Source organism: Rhinolophus hipposideros (assembly GCF_964194185.1).
Source record: "Rhinolophus hipposideros genome assembly, chromosome: X".
NCBI lineage: Eukaryota > Metazoa > Chordata > Mammalia > Chiroptera > Rhinolophidae > Rhinolophus > Rhinolophus hipposideros.
In genome coordinates, this window is record NC_138046.1 from 6,876,071 (window position 1) to 6,893,895 (window position 17,825).

The 17,825-nt window shown below is 52.9% G+C and overlaps 1 protein-coding gene across 1 annotated transcript; it reads right to left on the reverse strand.

Annotated features, from left to right (window-relative positions):
• Positions 1-627: 627 nt before the first annotated feature.
• Positions 628-12,107, reverse strand: LOC308495539 (long-wave-sensitive opsin 1; the record flags this gene model as incomplete). The annotated part of the gene is made up of 6 exons (XM_081043936.1): positions 628-738; positions 3,098-3,337; positions 4,803-4,968; positions 5,604-5,772; positions 8,616-8,912; positions 11,996-12,107. The coding sequence occupies 6 exons, from the start codon at positions 12,105-12,107 to the stop codon at positions 628-630; spliced, it is 1,095 nt and encodes a 364-aa protein (XP_080900062.1).
• Between the last annotated feature and the right edge of the window lie 5,718 nt (positions 12,108-17,825).

Genomic DNA, 17,825 nt, shown 5'->3' on the forward strand with positions numbered 1-17,825 from the left:
TTTCCAAGTTAAGTTGTTGTCCTTTCAGTCTTAGTTGTGGAGGGTGCAGCTCAGCTCCAGGTCCAGTTGCCGTTTTTCTAGTTGCAGGGGGTGCAGCCCACCATCCCTTGCCGGAGTCAAGGAATCAAACTGGCAACCTTGTGGTTGAGAGGACGCACTCCAACCAACTGAGCCATCCGGGAGCTCAGGGGCAGCTCAGCTCACGGTGCCGTGTTCAATCTTAGTTGCAGGGGTCGCAGCCCACCATCCCTTGTGGGACTCGAGGAGTTGAACTGGCAACCTTGTGGTTGAGAGCCTGCTGGCCCATGTGGGAATCGAACCGGCAGCCTTCGGAGTTAGGAGCACGGAGCTCTAACCACCTGAGCCACCGGGCCAGCCCCGCTACTCTCCTTTCTAAACCCCTCACACCCTCTTGCGACTCAGTGACTGAATACTCAGAGGCTCAGGTGCCCCCAAACTTCAGTGGCAGCCTCTGTGACTTGTTTTTGGCAAAGAGATAGTACGTTTATTTCACAGGGATGGAGAAGAAGGGATGGTGGGGGTGGTAGCCAAAGCCCCGGGGAGTGGGACGGGGGTTACGTTTTCCGGTAGGAGGCAGATCTTTTTGTTGTTAGGACCAGGAGCTACTCATGCCGGTGACACCGAAGAGACACATGAGGTCTCCGTTTTGGAGGTGCTGGAGAGTTCAGAGCTATCATCCACTCTCTTCCCAAAAAGCTGCAAGATGCAGTTTCGAAACTGGCAGGACAGAAAGTGTTATTCAGCAAAGCAGGAAGGGCCAGTGTTCTATGATTATGTAATGCTTGGGGCATTCGGAGGAAGGTGTTCATTAAGTGTCACCTGGATGACTTAACACCTTCTCTTTGACTATTCCGAACCCCGCAGAGTGAGTGGAGGAAGGCTCAGGTTGTTCCTTGCACATGGGATAGTCTATTCCTGACTATTTGGTCATCTATGTCATCTAGTTTAGCAGCTGATGGTAACTATTGTGGGTCACATCGTGTCCCTCCAAAATATGCGTCCCTGTCCTAATGCCTCAAGTCTGTGAATGTGGCCTTATTTGGAAATAGTCTGTGCAGATGTGATTAAGATGTACATTACTATGAGGTCATGCCGAAAGGAATTTGGACACAGACAAAAGGCACAGAGGGAAGTAGGCCATGTGAAGGCAAAGGCAGAGATCAGGGTGAGTCGTCTACAAACCAAGGAACAGCAAGTACCCACCAGAAGCTAGGAGAGAGACAGAAACAGATTCTTTCCCAGAGCCCTCAGAAGGAACCAACCCTGCTGACACATTGATCTCAGACTTCTCAGATCTTCAGGCCTCCAAAACTGGGAGACAGTATATTTCTGTTGCTTAAAGCCACCCCGTCTGTGGTAGTTTGCTATGGCAGCCTAGGGAACTCACACAGTGACAGAAGATGATGCCAGCTAAGGGGCCTATACACAGAGTGACCTGTCTCCAGAATGTCCAGGAAGAGGCATTTTAGTATAAGGGAATGTGATTGTCATCTTGTTTCTAGTCCATCAATTTGGGGGCCAGGCTAGGACTAGGTAGACAACAGTCTAGCCACCACCTCATCGCTTTAGCCTAGAGAGTCGTCCGGCAGCAGGGGGTCCCTGCTCTTTGCTGCTTGGTCCCTAAAGAGACCTGGGCCCTATTCATTTCTCAGATTATATCTCAGATTATCACTGAGCTAACCACAATACTCTGAGAACACAGTCCAGATGCATTTCCTATTATATTCCAGGCCTCTTCTTGACTCCCTCCAGCAATCTCCAGCAACAAAACTCTCAAACGTAACAAACCTAATTGTTGAAATCGGTAACAGAAGAAATGGGCTGAACAGCAGAATCAACTCAGCTGAACAGCTGGCCAATGAGGCTGAGGAATTCATTTGACACATTCACTCAGCATCTACCTGCTGAGCACCCATTCTGCACCAGACTGTGTCCTGGGGGGGATCACCAGTGAATAGAAAGAGCCAAGTTTCCTGTTGTCATGGAGTTCCATTCCAGAAAGTTCTCAGAATGCAACAGGAAGTGATAACAATGTGGAAAGAGTGAAAGAAAGCTTCGAATGCCTGGAAAGGTCCAGAAGTGCAGAGAGCTGGGGAGAATGGGAAGAGTCAAGCAAAGACAGTACTTGGTAAGCTAGCCTAGGATTCCACAGACAAAGCCAGACCTAAAATGAGCCCCATGTACGAGACAGGAAACGGGTCAGGGGAAGAACTGCACTCTGGGTATTGAGGTGCCAGCAGTGGAGTCCTGGGGAATTTGTTGTGGTCCTACTGAATATTTCAATGTTTCCAAAACAAGGCATGCCGAAGGAACTCCACAGAGAGTCAGGACCAGGCTGGAGGGGGCGGAGCCATGGGACAACTGTGAAATGGAGGCGCCGAGAAGAGCCCGTGGGAAGGAATGGACTGGTGAAATGGGAGGTCCCTGACGGGGTGGTATTTCTGACCCACGAACCTTCCTGGCCACCATCCAGTCACATCACAACTGCACCTTAACAAAGTGGACGTGATGGGCTCAAGGAATAATAAGGCAAATTGCACTTCGGAGATGATGAACCTCAATGGTCACCTGTAACCTGCTAAGAAGTCTAGGAGTCACGGGCAGTTTGCCAGCCCATGATGGCTGCCATCTGGCAAGACCTTGGGCGGGACCACCGTGTGTCCCCCTTGAACTAACCCACGAAGTCATGAAAACCACAGGTCAGTGCAGCAAAGAAGGGCCTCTTTGTGTCTTTGGAGTTCGGGATTGAAGATGGAAAGATGAAGGTTGAGAGGAGTTGCGCCTAGAAACGTAAGACGTGCACACCTACGGTAAATGTAGCCGTGTTCAGGCAATCCTTGGGTGTTTGAACTCTAGGTTAACAGAAGGGGAGAGTACGCAGCACGCAGGTGCTGCAGGCAACGCCACCCTTAGGCGGAGAACATAAAAGGACCCAGAGGGAGAGCTGCCTGGGGCTGGGTCACGTTCTGTGCCTTCCCTGGTCATTTTCCCGGGGGACAGACAGGACTCCAGGTGGGAGCCATCACGGGGCTCTTCTGGGGTCTTTCCAGTTTGCACCACCAAAGGTGTGACTTACCTGCCGGTTCATAAAGACATAGATAATGGGGTTGTAGATAGTGGCACTTTTGGCAAAGTAGGCTGGCAAGGCGGCCACCAGAGGGTGGAAGGCGTAGCCAGGGTGGGCAGCAGCAAAGCATGCAAAGAAGGTATAGGGCCCCCAGCAGAAGCAGTATGCCAGAATCATCACGACCACCATGCGCGTCACCTCCTTCTCTGCCTTCTGGGTGGACTCGGATTCTTTCTGCTGTTTTGCCACCTGGGGGAGACAGAGAGTCGTGCCAGGGGACAGTGAGTGGGAGTCTCTCAGCGCTCTGTGTCTGAGGGGACTCCGTGTTCCTATTGCTTGGGCAGCAAGTGCGGGAGGCAGTGAGAGGTGGGTGGCCCAGGGATGGGGAGTCGTGGGGAGAAGGAGATGGGTCCACCCGTTACAGCACCCCAGCCAGCCAGCAGCCAGCTCCCACCTGAGTGAGTGCACGCCTGGCTCAGGGTGGCGTCTCGGGAGCTGTGCAGACTTTGAGGTAGCAGCTGGGCCTGGCTAAGAGGGCCCGGAGCTGGGGCCTTCCAAGCTCTTGGCTTAGCTTGGCTCCCGTTAGGAGCTGGAGAAGGAGCTAAGGAGGCTGTTCTTGGCCTCACCTGGTCTGTTATCAGCGTGTCCCCTCCTGTGCTCAGGTCTGAGGGGCTGGGCAGGAGAAGACTCAGAGGCTGGCCACTGCCTGCTGAGGGCAGGAACTGATGGCATGCAGCTGAGTGGGTGTGAGGGACACGTTCTGGATTGGAGCCTGGGCTCCACAACCCAGAGGTAACATGGCCCAAGCCGTGGTTGGACACGCGTGGGAGCCAGCTACGTTAGTTCTGATCCCTGACCACTGACAGGGTAGGGGGAGGAAGAAAGGGGCAAATCACAGGCTGAAGGCAGTGAGGGGAGGGGAGCTTATGTTGAGGCCCCAGCCTCCACTTTAGAGAGAGCTTATCAACACATGCTGATCCGATTGTGGACACAAGCGGCTTCATATAGGAAAGGCACCACCCCCAAGGGCCTTCTACCACCTGTGCCAAGCAGGATCCCAACAGGAACAGATGGCACATCCAGATCAAGCTAATTGTAGCTTAGTTGATTGATAAAGGGACAGCTTATGATGTTCAGGGGACCACAGGGGAGTGCAAAGCTCAAAGCACCCCAGGACCCAATCTCAACCTCCTGTCTCTCTCTGATTTCCTACAAGGGCCCCCAGTGGTAGCTCAGCATGCGGTGGTGACATGCAGGGGGCACTGGCTGTGTGCGGGGTCAGCTTCCCAGGGAGGAGGGTGGGGAGAGTGCGCCCGGGGGCCGATGGCACCTGTGAATCCACTCCTTAGCCTGCCCGCTCACCCATGAAGGAACAAGGGCCCTCTGCTGGCAGCCTTTTAAAAACACCCCTTGATTTGCGGATTTCACTTGCAGATCTGGCTGCCCGGGGAACTGTCCTGGGTCAGCAGTAATGCAGCTCTGCTCTCTTATTGGGCCTCTCCATGGGGAGAGGGCGGGGGCAGTGCCTTCGCGTCCTATAGGAACAAGGACGAGGGACGCAGGGCTGTAACTGCAGCCCTAAAGAAACTGCTTGAGTCACGTCTGGTTTGGGGGCAAGAGAGCGGATTGGGTGATTCTCAGTCCCTACCCAGACCTCCCTGGCCCTCCAGACCCTACCAGCTGGGGGTATGGCCAGGAGGGCATGGAGACTTACTGCTCGGATGGCCATCCACACTTGCAGGTAGCAGAGCACAATGACGCTGAGTGGGATGATACAGCACGTGATCATGAGGACAATCATGTACGATTGAACCCCAGGGTATGAGCTGCCGCTGAACACGTCTGGGCCGCAGGAAGTCTTCAGGCCATGGGGCCAGTACCTGGAGAGAAGGGCTGGTAGCCTGTCCTGGTGCAGGCAGGTCAACCTGGGCCTCCCCACCCCCCCAGCTCAGGCATGCCGCTGCCTTAGGTAGGGTTGTGGGTTTTTTGGGGGGTTTGAATTGAGGTGAAATTCGTGTGACATGAACTGACCATTTTTAAAGTGAACAATTCAGTGGCACTTAGTACATTCATCACCACTATCTGGTTCCAGAACATTTTCATGACCTCAATCACACCCTTCTTTTACAAGAGAAGGGCAAAGCATCCTCTTGCCTTCTAAGAACACGTGTGAATACCCAAATCATTTTTCTGGGGTCAACTAGCTCAGCCCATGGCCTTAGGTTGTCGGTGTTTTCTCCATGTGTTTCCGTGAGCAGCTCGCACTTGGGAGAAACAGACATTTCCAGAGGCTTGGAGACCACAGGGCCCATTTCCATGTTGCAGCCAGCCAGATTCACACATTCATAGACCCTGTATGCTCCAAGGGTTCTCAGGGAGAGTCAGATCCATCCTCACCTTATTCATGGGGCCCCGGAGGCCCAGAGACAGAAAGCAATTTGCAAAGGGAATCACAAGTCGGACCCTCCCCTCTCCATCCTAACAAACCACCTTCCTGGCCCCCTGGCCTCCTTACCTGCTCCAACCAAAGATGGGCGGGGCAGTCCACACAGCAGCCCAGACCCAGGAGAAGGCGATGCCCGTGATGGCCAGCTTGGCGTCAAATCGCATGTTGCCAAAGGGCTTACAGACCACCAGCCACCTCTCCCAGGAAATGATGGCCAGAGACCAGAGACCCGTGATGCCTGCAGGGTAGAGCCAATAGACGACGGCTTTGAGCCTCCCATATGGCTTCTTCCATCCAAACTTGCTGACGGTTCTCCACATGAAGAGGCATCTCCCTTGCCAACTACCTGCAAAACCTCATTCTCCAAAGAGTCTTTTCAGGTGCAGGGAGCACTGAGTCTCTTGGTCCATTTCTTTTTCTAACACCTGATTTCCAGTCCTCCCCCATTGGGCCTCTCCTTGCCCCCTCTCATTCAGCCTCTTCGTCCATCTCGCTTCCCCTCTCTTTTACTTGGCCACCAGCCTTTCCTCTGATGCCATTGAGGCATGTCCCCAATGGCCATGTACACACCAGCGTGACCACTGCTATGGTCCCAGCCAAGAGCTGTACCCCATCTGCCCATACACATGCATTCCTTAGGCACTTGGAACCCATTCCCTGATTTCCCACCGCCTACCACCATTTGGTAGGTGGGGATAGCGTCTCCCATCCTGCTTAGTCTCTGGAGGTCTGTGTGCAGAATTCCGGGCTCCGTGAACTGGGGTGGGAAGAACGACATCTTTGTTTCCACTAACCTCTATTGGCATTTCCTTCCAGTACGGGTGTGACAGCACCAGCAGTGCCTGTGACTCGGTCACTCTACACAAGTGGCAGACACTTCCCAATATCATTATGCTCGTTACCACTTTGAAATTTCAGTGGCTATCAGGCCCCATCCAGTTATTTGATATTTTAATGAGGAATGGTGTCACTAATACTTCTAAAAAATACTTCTAATACTATTTATTGAATTATAATATAATTCAATTGAGTATTATAATTGTAATCCTAATACTTTAAACAAAGGACTGTTGCTAATTACTGTTTAATACGTTGATAATTATATTTCAATATCGTCGACTTCCTTTGAAATCCTATGGACCTCACTGTGCACATTTGCAAACATTCTTCTGAGAAGAGGTCCATAGGCTTCCCCAGAGGGCCAAGGGGCATCCCTGGCACCAAAACTGGGGCAGAAGTGCTGGCTGCTCGGCAACTGGGCGACCCAAGAATGGACCGCAAGCCGAACCAGAGATAGCCGTGAATGTGGACACAGAGGCCACTCAGGGAGTGGCCATTCAACCGCCACTGAGGTGCACGGAGAACTTGCCCTTGGGGGACGTACTTTCTCTGCCTGACCTGCACGGTAACTCGCATTCTATGCTTTCAGGAGAGTGCTGGGTTATCAGCTGTAAAATAAGAGGCAGTTAGACGGGGAGGGCAGTCCTTACTTGTACAGTGGGCATCACGTTAGTACCTACCTGATAGGGTTGTGGGAGGGTTCAGTGTGTTCATTTAAATCTTCCTTCCTGAGTCCTGCCCCCATATTGCAGATGGGAAAATGGAGGAGGAGCAGAGCAGGTAAAGTAATTTAGTGGAGCTCACACCACTAGTAATTCAAATCTGAGGCCAGGTTCCTCCTTCCCCAGATCCCTCCTATCTATCCTAGTGTCTCATTCTTTTTCTACGAATATTGTCCACCTCCTGAGAATCATTATTGGACATCAGTTTAGGCAGCAATGAGACAAGCCCAAGTTAGATGTGGGAGCTAGGGACCCAGGCGTGGTGGCCAGGTGGCCCTGCGAAAGTTGAAAAATGTGACAGAAGCTGTAAGCTTTGGCTGGTTTGACAGCCGGGGGCCTGCAGACAGGCTGCATGTGCTGAGTGCTATGGCCCTTGGGCTCCCTGTCTTCTTGGGTGTACACTGAGCTATAAACCTGCCGCTCTCTGTTCTCTCAGGGGGGCATGGTGCAAGGGCTCCTGGAGGGGACCTCAGCCTCATGAGACCTGCTTGTCCTCCTCTTCCTCGTGGGCCCCTGAGAGTGAAACCTGGCCTCCTGGCAACCACCTCACCTCACCACGTACCCAACTGGTGACAGATCCAGCTCCTACTCTAGCCTCCTCGCCACTCCTACCGATGTGGCTTTGGCTCCCTCCCTCCCTCAGCCTCCTTTCCACTTTCCAGCCTCCTCTTGGGTCTACCCCTCCAGTCTCCTCCGCCCAAACTAAAGTTTCCACTCCTGAGTGTGTCATCCCAGACCTGCCCACCTCTTGTCTGCTCAGCCGTGGCTCGTTGTTCACCAGTCCTCTGCCCACCCTACCACTGACTGAGCCCAGCTCTCCTCAACTTCTCAGCACCAGCCTCCTTCTCACCCTGCTGACTCAAGATGCAGCTCCTCTATCGCCCCCCCTCAGGACAAGGTCCTCTGAGAGGACTGGTGGCACTGTGTAGTCCCTCTCTGGCATAGGGCCCCCTCTCCTCAAGATGGGAGCACCTTGGGGCTCGGCCCTGTGTGTGGAATCCTGTATGCCTGGTGCCCAGCACAAAGCCTGCCCACGGGTTCTTCTCAGCCCACGTCCACCTGAGCGGAGCCGTGGCCCACAGAGATATTAGTGACGGGGCTGGGGAAAGGGATGTGGGAATTGTTTCTTTCCCTGGGAAAAGCCAACACAGGTGAGCTGAAAGGAAATGTGTCCCTTATCTGGGTGGGCGTTCTGTTCGGGGTGCCCAGAGCCCTCCCCTCCCACCTTGTGCTGGGGTCCCCTGGCTCTATATCTGTTTCCTCATATGCCAGCTGCATGGCCCCCAACGGGCTGTCCCCGAGCAGAGCCCATCTCAGAGCAGGTACCCAGAGTGTGTGGGACTGCAAGTCCACACATCTACATGATGCCCCTGGCCCAGCTCCCCCCGTGGGTCTGTCTCCCTTTCAACATGTACTTTGCATGTGCATTGCAGGCACACCTGGGGGGGTGTCATGTGAGTGTCTCCTTCACACACAGCAGGCTGGGTCTTCCCCGAGCCCGGGCTCTTGGCTGGCTTACCACACAGGGAGACAGTGTAGCCCTCCACGATACACAGAGGGTGGCCCAGCACAAAGTAGCCATAGATCTGGTTCACAACGCTGATGGAGCTGGCGATGATGGTCTCTACCAGGTCAGCAACTGCCAAGTTCACCAGGATCCAGTTCAGAGGGTGGCGTAGCTTCTTGAACCTCATGGTCGCCACTAACACAAGCCCATTAGTGAACACCGATGCAATGACTACAAAGACCATCCAGGTGCTGGTGAGGTGGTACACCCATCTGGGAGCGATGTGGTAGTTGGGGCCTGCAAAAGGGCCTGGGGCCAGGAGGTACAGAGTAGGCAGCAGCGTCACTCACCTGTACAGCTCCGCCCATCCCACCCCTCTCCGCCCTGTCAGAGCCTCCCCTCACCCCGCCCCCACTCTCCTGCGCACTGCCTTTGCAACTGCTTCTTTCCCTCTAGCTTTGCTCATCTGCAAACAACCTGTCTCCCAGGACAGAGGCCATGGCTTGCTGGTCACCTGCAGGGACATACTTGAAGTTAACAAAGCCGAACTCTTCAGCATCTCTGCTGGTTGTCGCTCCCTCCTAGGATTCACCACCCCCAGTATGCTGGGCCAGCCCCATGGAGTGCCGTGGGCAGGCTTCTGCTCCCATGAACCCCCTGCACCCCCGGCACTGCTCCCCGTGCGCACTCCACGTCTCTCTGTTGCTGGATCTCCGCTCGCGCTCTCCCCTGTTACCGGGTCCTCTTTCCTTCCATACCATAAAGCCTGGTTCAGATGCCCTTGGCTTCTGGAAGGCTTTTCCAGATTCCCCAGCTGAGTCAACTCGGCCCCTTGAGACTACCATGCACCTCTATGACGTTCTAGTATGTATTGGAGTTACTCAAAAGGTACAGAGGCTTAGCGTGAGACTAGCAACTAGAACCGGGAGGTGTTTCGAACACTCCAACTTGCAGGCAAATGCAAGGGGCCAGAGCAGTTTCAAAATGAGGCAGCCTGAGTGTCCTTCCCAGACGGTCCATGGAGTCCAGATCGGACAGGGTGGGGACAAGGGCCGCACATGGCGGTGAGGGGACAATAGCACTACGAATGTGGAAGGCCAGAGAGAAGGGACACTGGAACAGGTGCCCTGATCCGCCCCTCCCTCCTGAAAGCTCTGGGACTCATTTCATGAAAAAAATGAGCATGACAAAGGTATCACAGTGAACACCCAGGCAAAGAACCACAGAGAGGGAGGGAATCAGATGTGGGGGCAGGCAGAGAAGCAAGATTTCTTCCAATATACCTTGTTTTTCTAGATTTTAGTTGGAAGCCCTATAAATATTTTATGACACAATTATAAACCAAAATCAAATTTTAAAAAGCAATCCCTGAAAACAAAAACATGAAACAAATGGACCCAAATGCATAGCCACCTGGTGGCATAAGCACACAGAGAAGGATGATTCTAAGGGACTTGAAAAGACACTAGCCTGACCAGTTGAATCTAGTGGCATATACCCTACAGATACAAAGACCTGTTCAGGTGTTACTTTTTGGTAATCATATTGTTGGCAGTTGTGTTCGTGTCATATTACGAGACCATTGTGAGTGTGTGGGGAATAAAGCAAATGATTAATTAAATGATATTCAAATTCTGATTCTACTCAAAGCCCTTGAGACCACGATTCTTGGTAGGAGAGAAAGGACACACAGAGGTCAAACCCAATTGGTTCCACTGGGGAGCCAAGTCGTTACTTTGAAATGGGAGAGGGAAAGAGGCAGAATCAAGCATTTCTCCCGCCTTTTCCATGCACACTACCCCCTGGGGAGCCCAATAGTGGATGAGGGCAATTTCTCTTTATCTGTTAGTCCAGCTAACAAAGGAAGACAGTCAGAATGCTGTTTTTGCAATTCCCAGGGGTTTAATGGGTCCTGGCATTGGGCTTCAGCAGCTGCTTACACCCCAGAAAAAGGGACACCCTCCTAATGGCACGGTCTTGCCAAAACACCCCAGAAGCCCAGCCGGCCTCCCAGCAGACCTTCCGATCAACTGCTTGAGAACATGGGAAGACGTCAGCAGAGTCTGAGGTGGGTGAGTCCAGGAACAAATGACTCATTTTCTTTGATATATAAATTGTAAGGAGGTCGAGGAGGAACCTCTAAATTCAAAGAGGATGAAAAGACATATCAATCAATGGGAACATGTGGGCCTTATTTGAGCCCCGACTCAAGCAAACTGAAAAAAATGTTTAAATGTTGACTGTTTGATGCTATCTTTTAGGTGTGATAATGTCATTGGGGTTATGTTTTCTAGAGAGACCTTTCCCCTTAGACATGCGTACTGAAGAGTAAAAGAGGAAATGGTGTGATGACTTGGATCTGCTGCTAGAAATCAGGAAAAAGGGAAAGTAGAGAGGGTTACAGATGAAATAAGGCAAGTCATCCATACCCGGGGCTTCCTTATGCTCTTCCCTCTACTCTGGTAGATACTTGAATTTGGGGGAAAAATTCACAAAAAGGAATCTTGGGTATTGAAGAAGCCCCAGGGGCCCCCAGGGAGAGCATTGTTTCATCTCCTTCATGGCTATTCTGGGGTGCAAACAGGTCAACACGAGCTTCAGGGTTCTCAACCAGTCTGGCCCAGGAACCCTGTTGCTGATCACTGCCCTGGCCTTGAAGAATCCACAGCACATGTTCTCGAAGGAGCCAATGGTCTTTGGTTTGGAAGAGGGACCTGGGGAGGCGGCCAGGGGCTAGTGTGACTAGATCACTAGTGTCCTCAGCTCTTTGAATGGCTCACATGCAAAGCTTCTGGACTGGGCCACTCCCAGGGCAGAACTCTAGCTGCCTTAACAGTTTTCCGTTTCTGTTGGGCCCAAGCCCTCTCTTGGCACAGGCCAGCTCAAAACCAAAGGCGACCCTGGGAGCCGAGCAGGCTTCTTCCACCGGAATCTGCAGCCTAAGACTGCGGGCCCTGGCACGGAGTTGGGAAGATGACCGCTACAGTCTCTTCTGACCCTAAGGTTCTAGAAGTCACTCACCCCCTCCTCAAGCCTCCCGCTCCTGGTGTTTGCCTCCTTTTGGTTTCAAGGCATGTGAAGATGAGTCAGACCCGGCTCCTTCCCCAGCAGTGTGGGGCCAACAAGGCAAGAGTAATGAACTTTCCTGGGACAGCGATTCTCAAAGGGTCTGGGAAGCCTCTGTGGTTTGAAAATGCATATTTGATATGCTGGTGTCCATTTCTATTCAGAAAGGAAAGTGCCATTCATGTCATCATAAAGCTAAGGGAGAAGACCCTCTCGGCTGGTGACGATGTACAGAAAACAGACGCCCCCATGGCCCTTTGAGCCTGGTGTCCCAGGGGGCCGCTCCAGCCAGCACGACCCGGCCTCTCTGGCACCTGCTCTCTCACCTCTGGTGGTATTGCTGTTGGTGTAGGTGAAGATGCTCCCCTGGGTGCTGTCCTCAAAGCTGGCCTGCGGTTGCCCTCCTGAAAGCCTTTGGGGGTCCCACCGCTGGGCCATGGCTCCAGAAAACCCTGTCTCTGATGCCCGCCAGCCCTGATGCCATCTGGGGGTCACAGCAATTTATACAAGCCTGTGGGATCAGCCTCCTCACCTTAAAAGCTCCCAAACCCTTTACCATCTGATCTCTTAATTGGGCCCTGGACTTAGACCGCCTCGTCCCCCACCCCCTGCCTCCTGGCTCCTCAGACAAGCCCATGAGGGCGGCTCAGAGGGATTTACTTGGGACCAAACTCAGAGACCCCGGCTTTCTGAGGTGGCGGCGGGAGCTGCTGTGGCCCCTCGCTCCTGTTTATGTGTTCTCTGTTCCCTTCTACTGTCCAGCTCCCACTCTTAGGTCAGGCGGGCCCAAGGGTCAGGATTTTAAGATTGGGGTATGGGTGAGGAAGCAGCCTTTGCCATGTGATTCACCCCAGAGCCCTGGGAGGTGGGAGGCCAGGAGGCTTTGCAAGGCTGACGCCTGAGACTGGGGCTTTCTTGAGTATCAGGCCATCTGGGGGGGGCACACATTGATGCAAGTGGTGCTGGTGGGGGCTGCTCCCCCAGGAGGGGAGGGGCAGACTTGGGGGGGGGTGAGGAGACCCTACGTGCATCTTGCTCTTGGCTTCCCCCTCCCCTTGCCCTCCGCGAGCTGCAGCTCTTTCGGTCACCAGGACACTCATCCGGGCCCTGCCAGCAGCCCTTCCGCAGCACCTGAAGGTGCCCACAGACACTCAGACCCCACCCGCTCAAGTCTCCCTCCCCTAAGTTCACGACCTTTCCTTGGACTGTCCCTGACTAAAGCCTCCCTCTAGACTTGCCTTCAAAAGAAAACCTCTCTACTGTGTTCTCGACGGGCGGTCTCCGCTGTCCCTCTGCGGCCACTGCAGTCTGTCTGCTGCTGGCTCTGCGCTTGGCCTGGGCACGGATTATCTGAGAATTGCCCAATTCTGCAGCCTTACTGTTTCCAACAGAGGACCCCGTCCCCCACGGAGCTCCCCCTTAGAGAGCACATCCTTTCTCATGGCTTCCGCCAGCTCCCCTCTATTCAGTCCTGAAATCCAGCTGCCTTCAGGCACCTCCTTTGGGTTGGCCTTAAGCTCACTAAAGCCAAGACATGGTGTGGGGACAGAGTCCCAGAGAGCAGTTTCTAGGCTCTGGGCCTCACGTGGAGAGGTGCTGGCTCGGGTAGTAGATGGCCGTCAGCTGTGGCTAATTGGCCGTCCGTTGTAACCAGTGAGCCAATTAGCCCCTGATATAACTGCCGCGGCTGCAGTGGTTGGTGAGCCGAGTCGAATGGAGTCAGGAGTAGAGTCGGTTGGTTGTCAGGCAGAGAAGCGGACAGCAGGTCGCACGTCGTGTGAATCCAGCCTCCAGTGAGACCGTGGTGGTATGACTCCCCTACCTGTGGCCCCGTGGGTGTTCCTTTTTGGCCTCACCATGTCCTGCGTTCTTATGTGGGAAGCGGGAGCTGAGACCCGCAGGCCGCCTCGCCTGACAAATGGCGCAGGGAGCAGGGTCTCCCGCATGACACATGGGCTCATATCCTCACTGCCCTGTTCTCAGTGCCAGGTCTCTTTAGCACTCCACACTAAAGATCCCAGTGATGTGGCCACTCCTGCAGGCGGAGGGGAAGCCTTGGCTGCCAGGCTGAGAGCCAGAGCTGCGTGGAGCCCCAGCTGGGCCACCACTAACAGAAATGGCTCTTAGCATTGGTCAGTGCCTGCCATGTGCCAGGTGTCGGGCTACAGGCTCTGCATGGAATTGAAGGAAAGAGTCCTGGCCACAATCTTGCCAGGGCACATTGGCAGCCTGGAAAGCTGGGCTCGCAGCTCAAGGACACCTGGAAGGCTATGTTTTCCCTGACAGCAAGAGGAAGTACAGCCGGTGCTTCTGCTCCTAGATAGCCACCCAAGGTGATTGAAAACACCTGTCCACACAAAACCTTGTATAAGAAGCTCATAACAGCACTATTCACAAGAGGTCAAAAGGTAGAAACAGTCGCAAAGTGAATCAGCAGGTGAATGAATAAACAAAACATGGTCTATCCGTGCTACGGAGTTCAGCCATAACAAGGAATGAAATTCTGACCCATGCTACACCCCGGATGAACCTTGAAAACATGATTCTAAGTGAAAGAAGCCAGCCCCAAAAGGCCACGTAGTGTATGATTCCATTCGTATGATACGTCCAGAATAGACAAATCCGTAGAGACAGAAAGGAGATTAGTGGTTGCCGGGGGCTGGAGACGGGGGGCAACGGGGGATGACTGCTAATGGGGACAAGCATTCCTTTGGGGGTGATGGAACTATTCTAAAATTAGATTGTGATGGTGCAGTCGCTGTGGGAAACAATTTGGCAATTCCTCAAAAAAAATCAAAAATAGAATTACTATATGATCCAGCAATTTCACTTCTGGGTATAGACCCAAAAGAAGTGAAAGAAGGGGCTCGTAGCATGAACATAGCACGTTCAAGTGTAGCTTGATGTAACAAGGTCAGATCCCAGGTCATTGTAACTTCTAATTCCATGCTTTTCCCTCTTCCCGGGGCCCAGGGAGCTCTATCGGCCTGTTTCCACCAGGGTCAAAGAATCAGAGCATCTGAGAATGTGGGAGCTGGAAGTGAGTCTCTTCTGAGATTGCCTGCCCCACTTGGTCCCTTCTGAGCACTGGACACAGGACTCTCTTGCCAGCACCACCACGGACTGGTTGGGTGGCCTTGGATGGGGCAACCTCTCTGTCTCAGACCACATTCTCCTTCTGTCTAAAGGGAGATGGTCAGTCCTGCCTGCCCCTCCCCCCATGAGGCTGCCATGGGCTTTCAAGACCACTGTGTCATTTGGATGCCCTTTGTGAACAATGTGACGTGCCATTTCAGTGGGGTCTGGCAGAGGAAGATTGGGCCATCTGAGGGAAACCTCCAGCTGGAGCCCACCACTTGCTCCACCCCCCTTTGTCCAGAATGACACTAATGACTGAGCTCAGTCTTGAGTCTGCTCCAAGACCCTGGGGAAGAGGAGATGGCAGAGACGGGAGGAGGTGGGGATGGCAGTGAGTCCTGGGACATCACCATCTCTGCAGCGCTGGGTGCTAATTGATCATTAGGGCTAACAGAAGATCAAGTCCTGTTTTAGCAGAAAGCAGATTACTGCCCTGGAAAGTCACCCAGCACCTGGGTGTACATGTGTGCTCCCCGAGGCCCAATGAAAGCTCACTTGGGATCCCTCACAGTGGCAAAGGGTGGATGAAAGGGGAGAGGCACTCAGGAAGGAGATGAGGAACAGGGAGGAGGAGAAAATGTAGGTGAAGGGCAGCAGGAGAAATAAGGGAGGCCCTCCACTCTGCCCGGTCTCCCTCCCTCGTTGCCCGCTGGGGCCGGCTGGAAGATAAGAAGATGGCCAACTTGTCTAATCCGACTACTCCTAAGTGACTGGGGGGGGACATGATTAGGAGTCCTGGGGTCTGACTGTCACCTTGACTCAGCTCTCGCTCTGGCCAGCAGCCAGAGGACTTTGTCATTAACAGTCAGTGGCTGCTACAGCTACAGAGCTAGGAACCACTTGTCCGTTTGCCTCTGACTTTTTGTCTTGTGATAAAATATGCATACATAACATCAAATTTACCCTCTGAACCATTATTAGGTGTACAGTTCAGGGGCATTAAGCACATTCACACTGTTCATCCCCAGAACTTTTCATCTTCCCAAATTAAAATCTGTCCCCATTAAACACAATCTCTTCCTCCTGCTCCCCCAGCCCCTGGCTCCCACCATTTTACTTTCTCTGAGTTTGACTCCTTCAGGGACCTCATAGAATGGAATCATATGCTATTTGTCCTTTTGTGTCTGCTTTTTAAGGATCATTCATTGTCTTTGTATTTGGAACAGATTTACGTACCTGGGATTTAAGTTTTATGTGGTCAAGTATGACTCCATTTCTCTTTTGGTTTCTGCACTTCCTTCCTACCTTGTTGGAAAAGTTCTCCCACCCTAAGTTCCTCCGAGGTCTGTAAACATGTACCGTGTATCTAAAGTCCAAAGACAAGGGTCAGACTGTTTCCCTATTTCTTTGATGGTCCCATCGCATCCCAAATGGCTCAGCTCAGAACCCGACAACAATCAGAGTTTCCTCACCCCTCCAGCTGACTGATGTTTCCTCCACAATATAGTCTATATTCTCAGTTCGGTCCCATAATCTCACCTCATCTACTGCCGTGTCTGCACTCTGTGACCTTGAACAAGTCGGTCACCATCTCTAGAACATGTGTCTTCATCGGAAGATGGGGGTAATGTTTACTTGCTGCGAGGCTTGCATGAGGCCATCCATTTGAAAAGTCCTAGCACAGTATTTGATACAGAAAATTCAGTCGACCATTCATTCCACAGATATTCATTAAGTACCTCCTGTGGCCAAGGAACTGTTCTAGGCTCCTGTGAACAAACCGGTGTATATCCCTGCCTTCTTGCAGCTTCCATTCTAGTGGGAGGGGACAACATGAACACCAGACATAATAAAGAAGTTGTGATGAGTAGGATGGAGAATGAGAAAAGGAAAACAGAGTGCGGAGGTTGGGGGTACCAGGCTGGGAGGGAATAGATGCCTATTTTCATAGGGCATCAGGGTAGGCCTCTTTGAGAAAGGGACATGTGAGCAAAGACTCAAAGGAGGGAGGGAGGGAGCCATTCAGAGATCTGAGGAAGGCATCCCAGGACAGGGAACAACACGTAATTGCAAAGTCCCTGGGGCAGGAACCAGGGTGGCTGGAGCAGAGTAAGCCAGAGGAGACTAGAAAGAGGGAAGGTCAGAAAAGGGGTAGGGGCCAAAGCCTGTGTGTCCTGGAGGCCGTTTCAGCATGTGAGCTTTCACTGTGAATGAAATGGGAGCGTTGTATGGTTTTGAGTGAAAAGTGGTATGATGTGATTTCGATGCCAGCCAACTCCCTCTGGTTGCCGTTCTGAGAATTGTAGGGGCCAGGGTGGAAGCAAGGGACCAGGTGAAAGACAGCTTGTGAGAGTTGGCGACAGCTTCCACAAGGGAGGGGCCAGGAGGCTGCTGAGGGATGTCAGATCCTGGAGAGTTTTTGGAGGTACAGCCAACAGGATTTCCTGGTGGCCAAGGTAGAAGTGAAACTGGAGGCCAAACGAGTCCGGGGCTCGTGCTGCCTGCGCCGCTCAGCTAATAGACCGACACAGGAGTTGGGTCATAGAATAAGCGTTTAGCAACGGTGGTCTGAGAAGGCAGGGGGTTAACACCTCCAAAAACTGCCTTCACATTCTCAGACCAACCTGGGATATTTAAGGGGAAATCTGGGCATTCCTCTAAAGGCTGCGTGATGGTTCCAGGGGTCTGCATGGGGTAACCAACCCAGGAGCAGTCATGACAGTAACCTGAAAAGAATGCTAGGCCATAAAGACTGTAATCGGCAAGCGAGGTGGGGGGGGGCATTGTGACTAGTAAGCAAGCATAAGTTTCAGGGTCATTATCTAAAGCAGGGAACTGGGACAGGGGACATCCCAAGCTCAAGCCGCAGGGAGGGGGTTGATCAATTGTCAAGCTCGAGGGCAGGGAGAGGTGGAGCCTCTTTTGGGGGGGTCCCACCCGGGCCCTGTTTCAGAAGCAATTGGAGGAAGGGGGGAGTCAAGGTCCACTCCAAGGTTTGGGACCCGAGCAACTAGAAGGGTGGAGCTGCCCTCGGCCAAGAAGCCAGGGCCACGTGTTTGGCTGGTGGAGGGAGGGTGT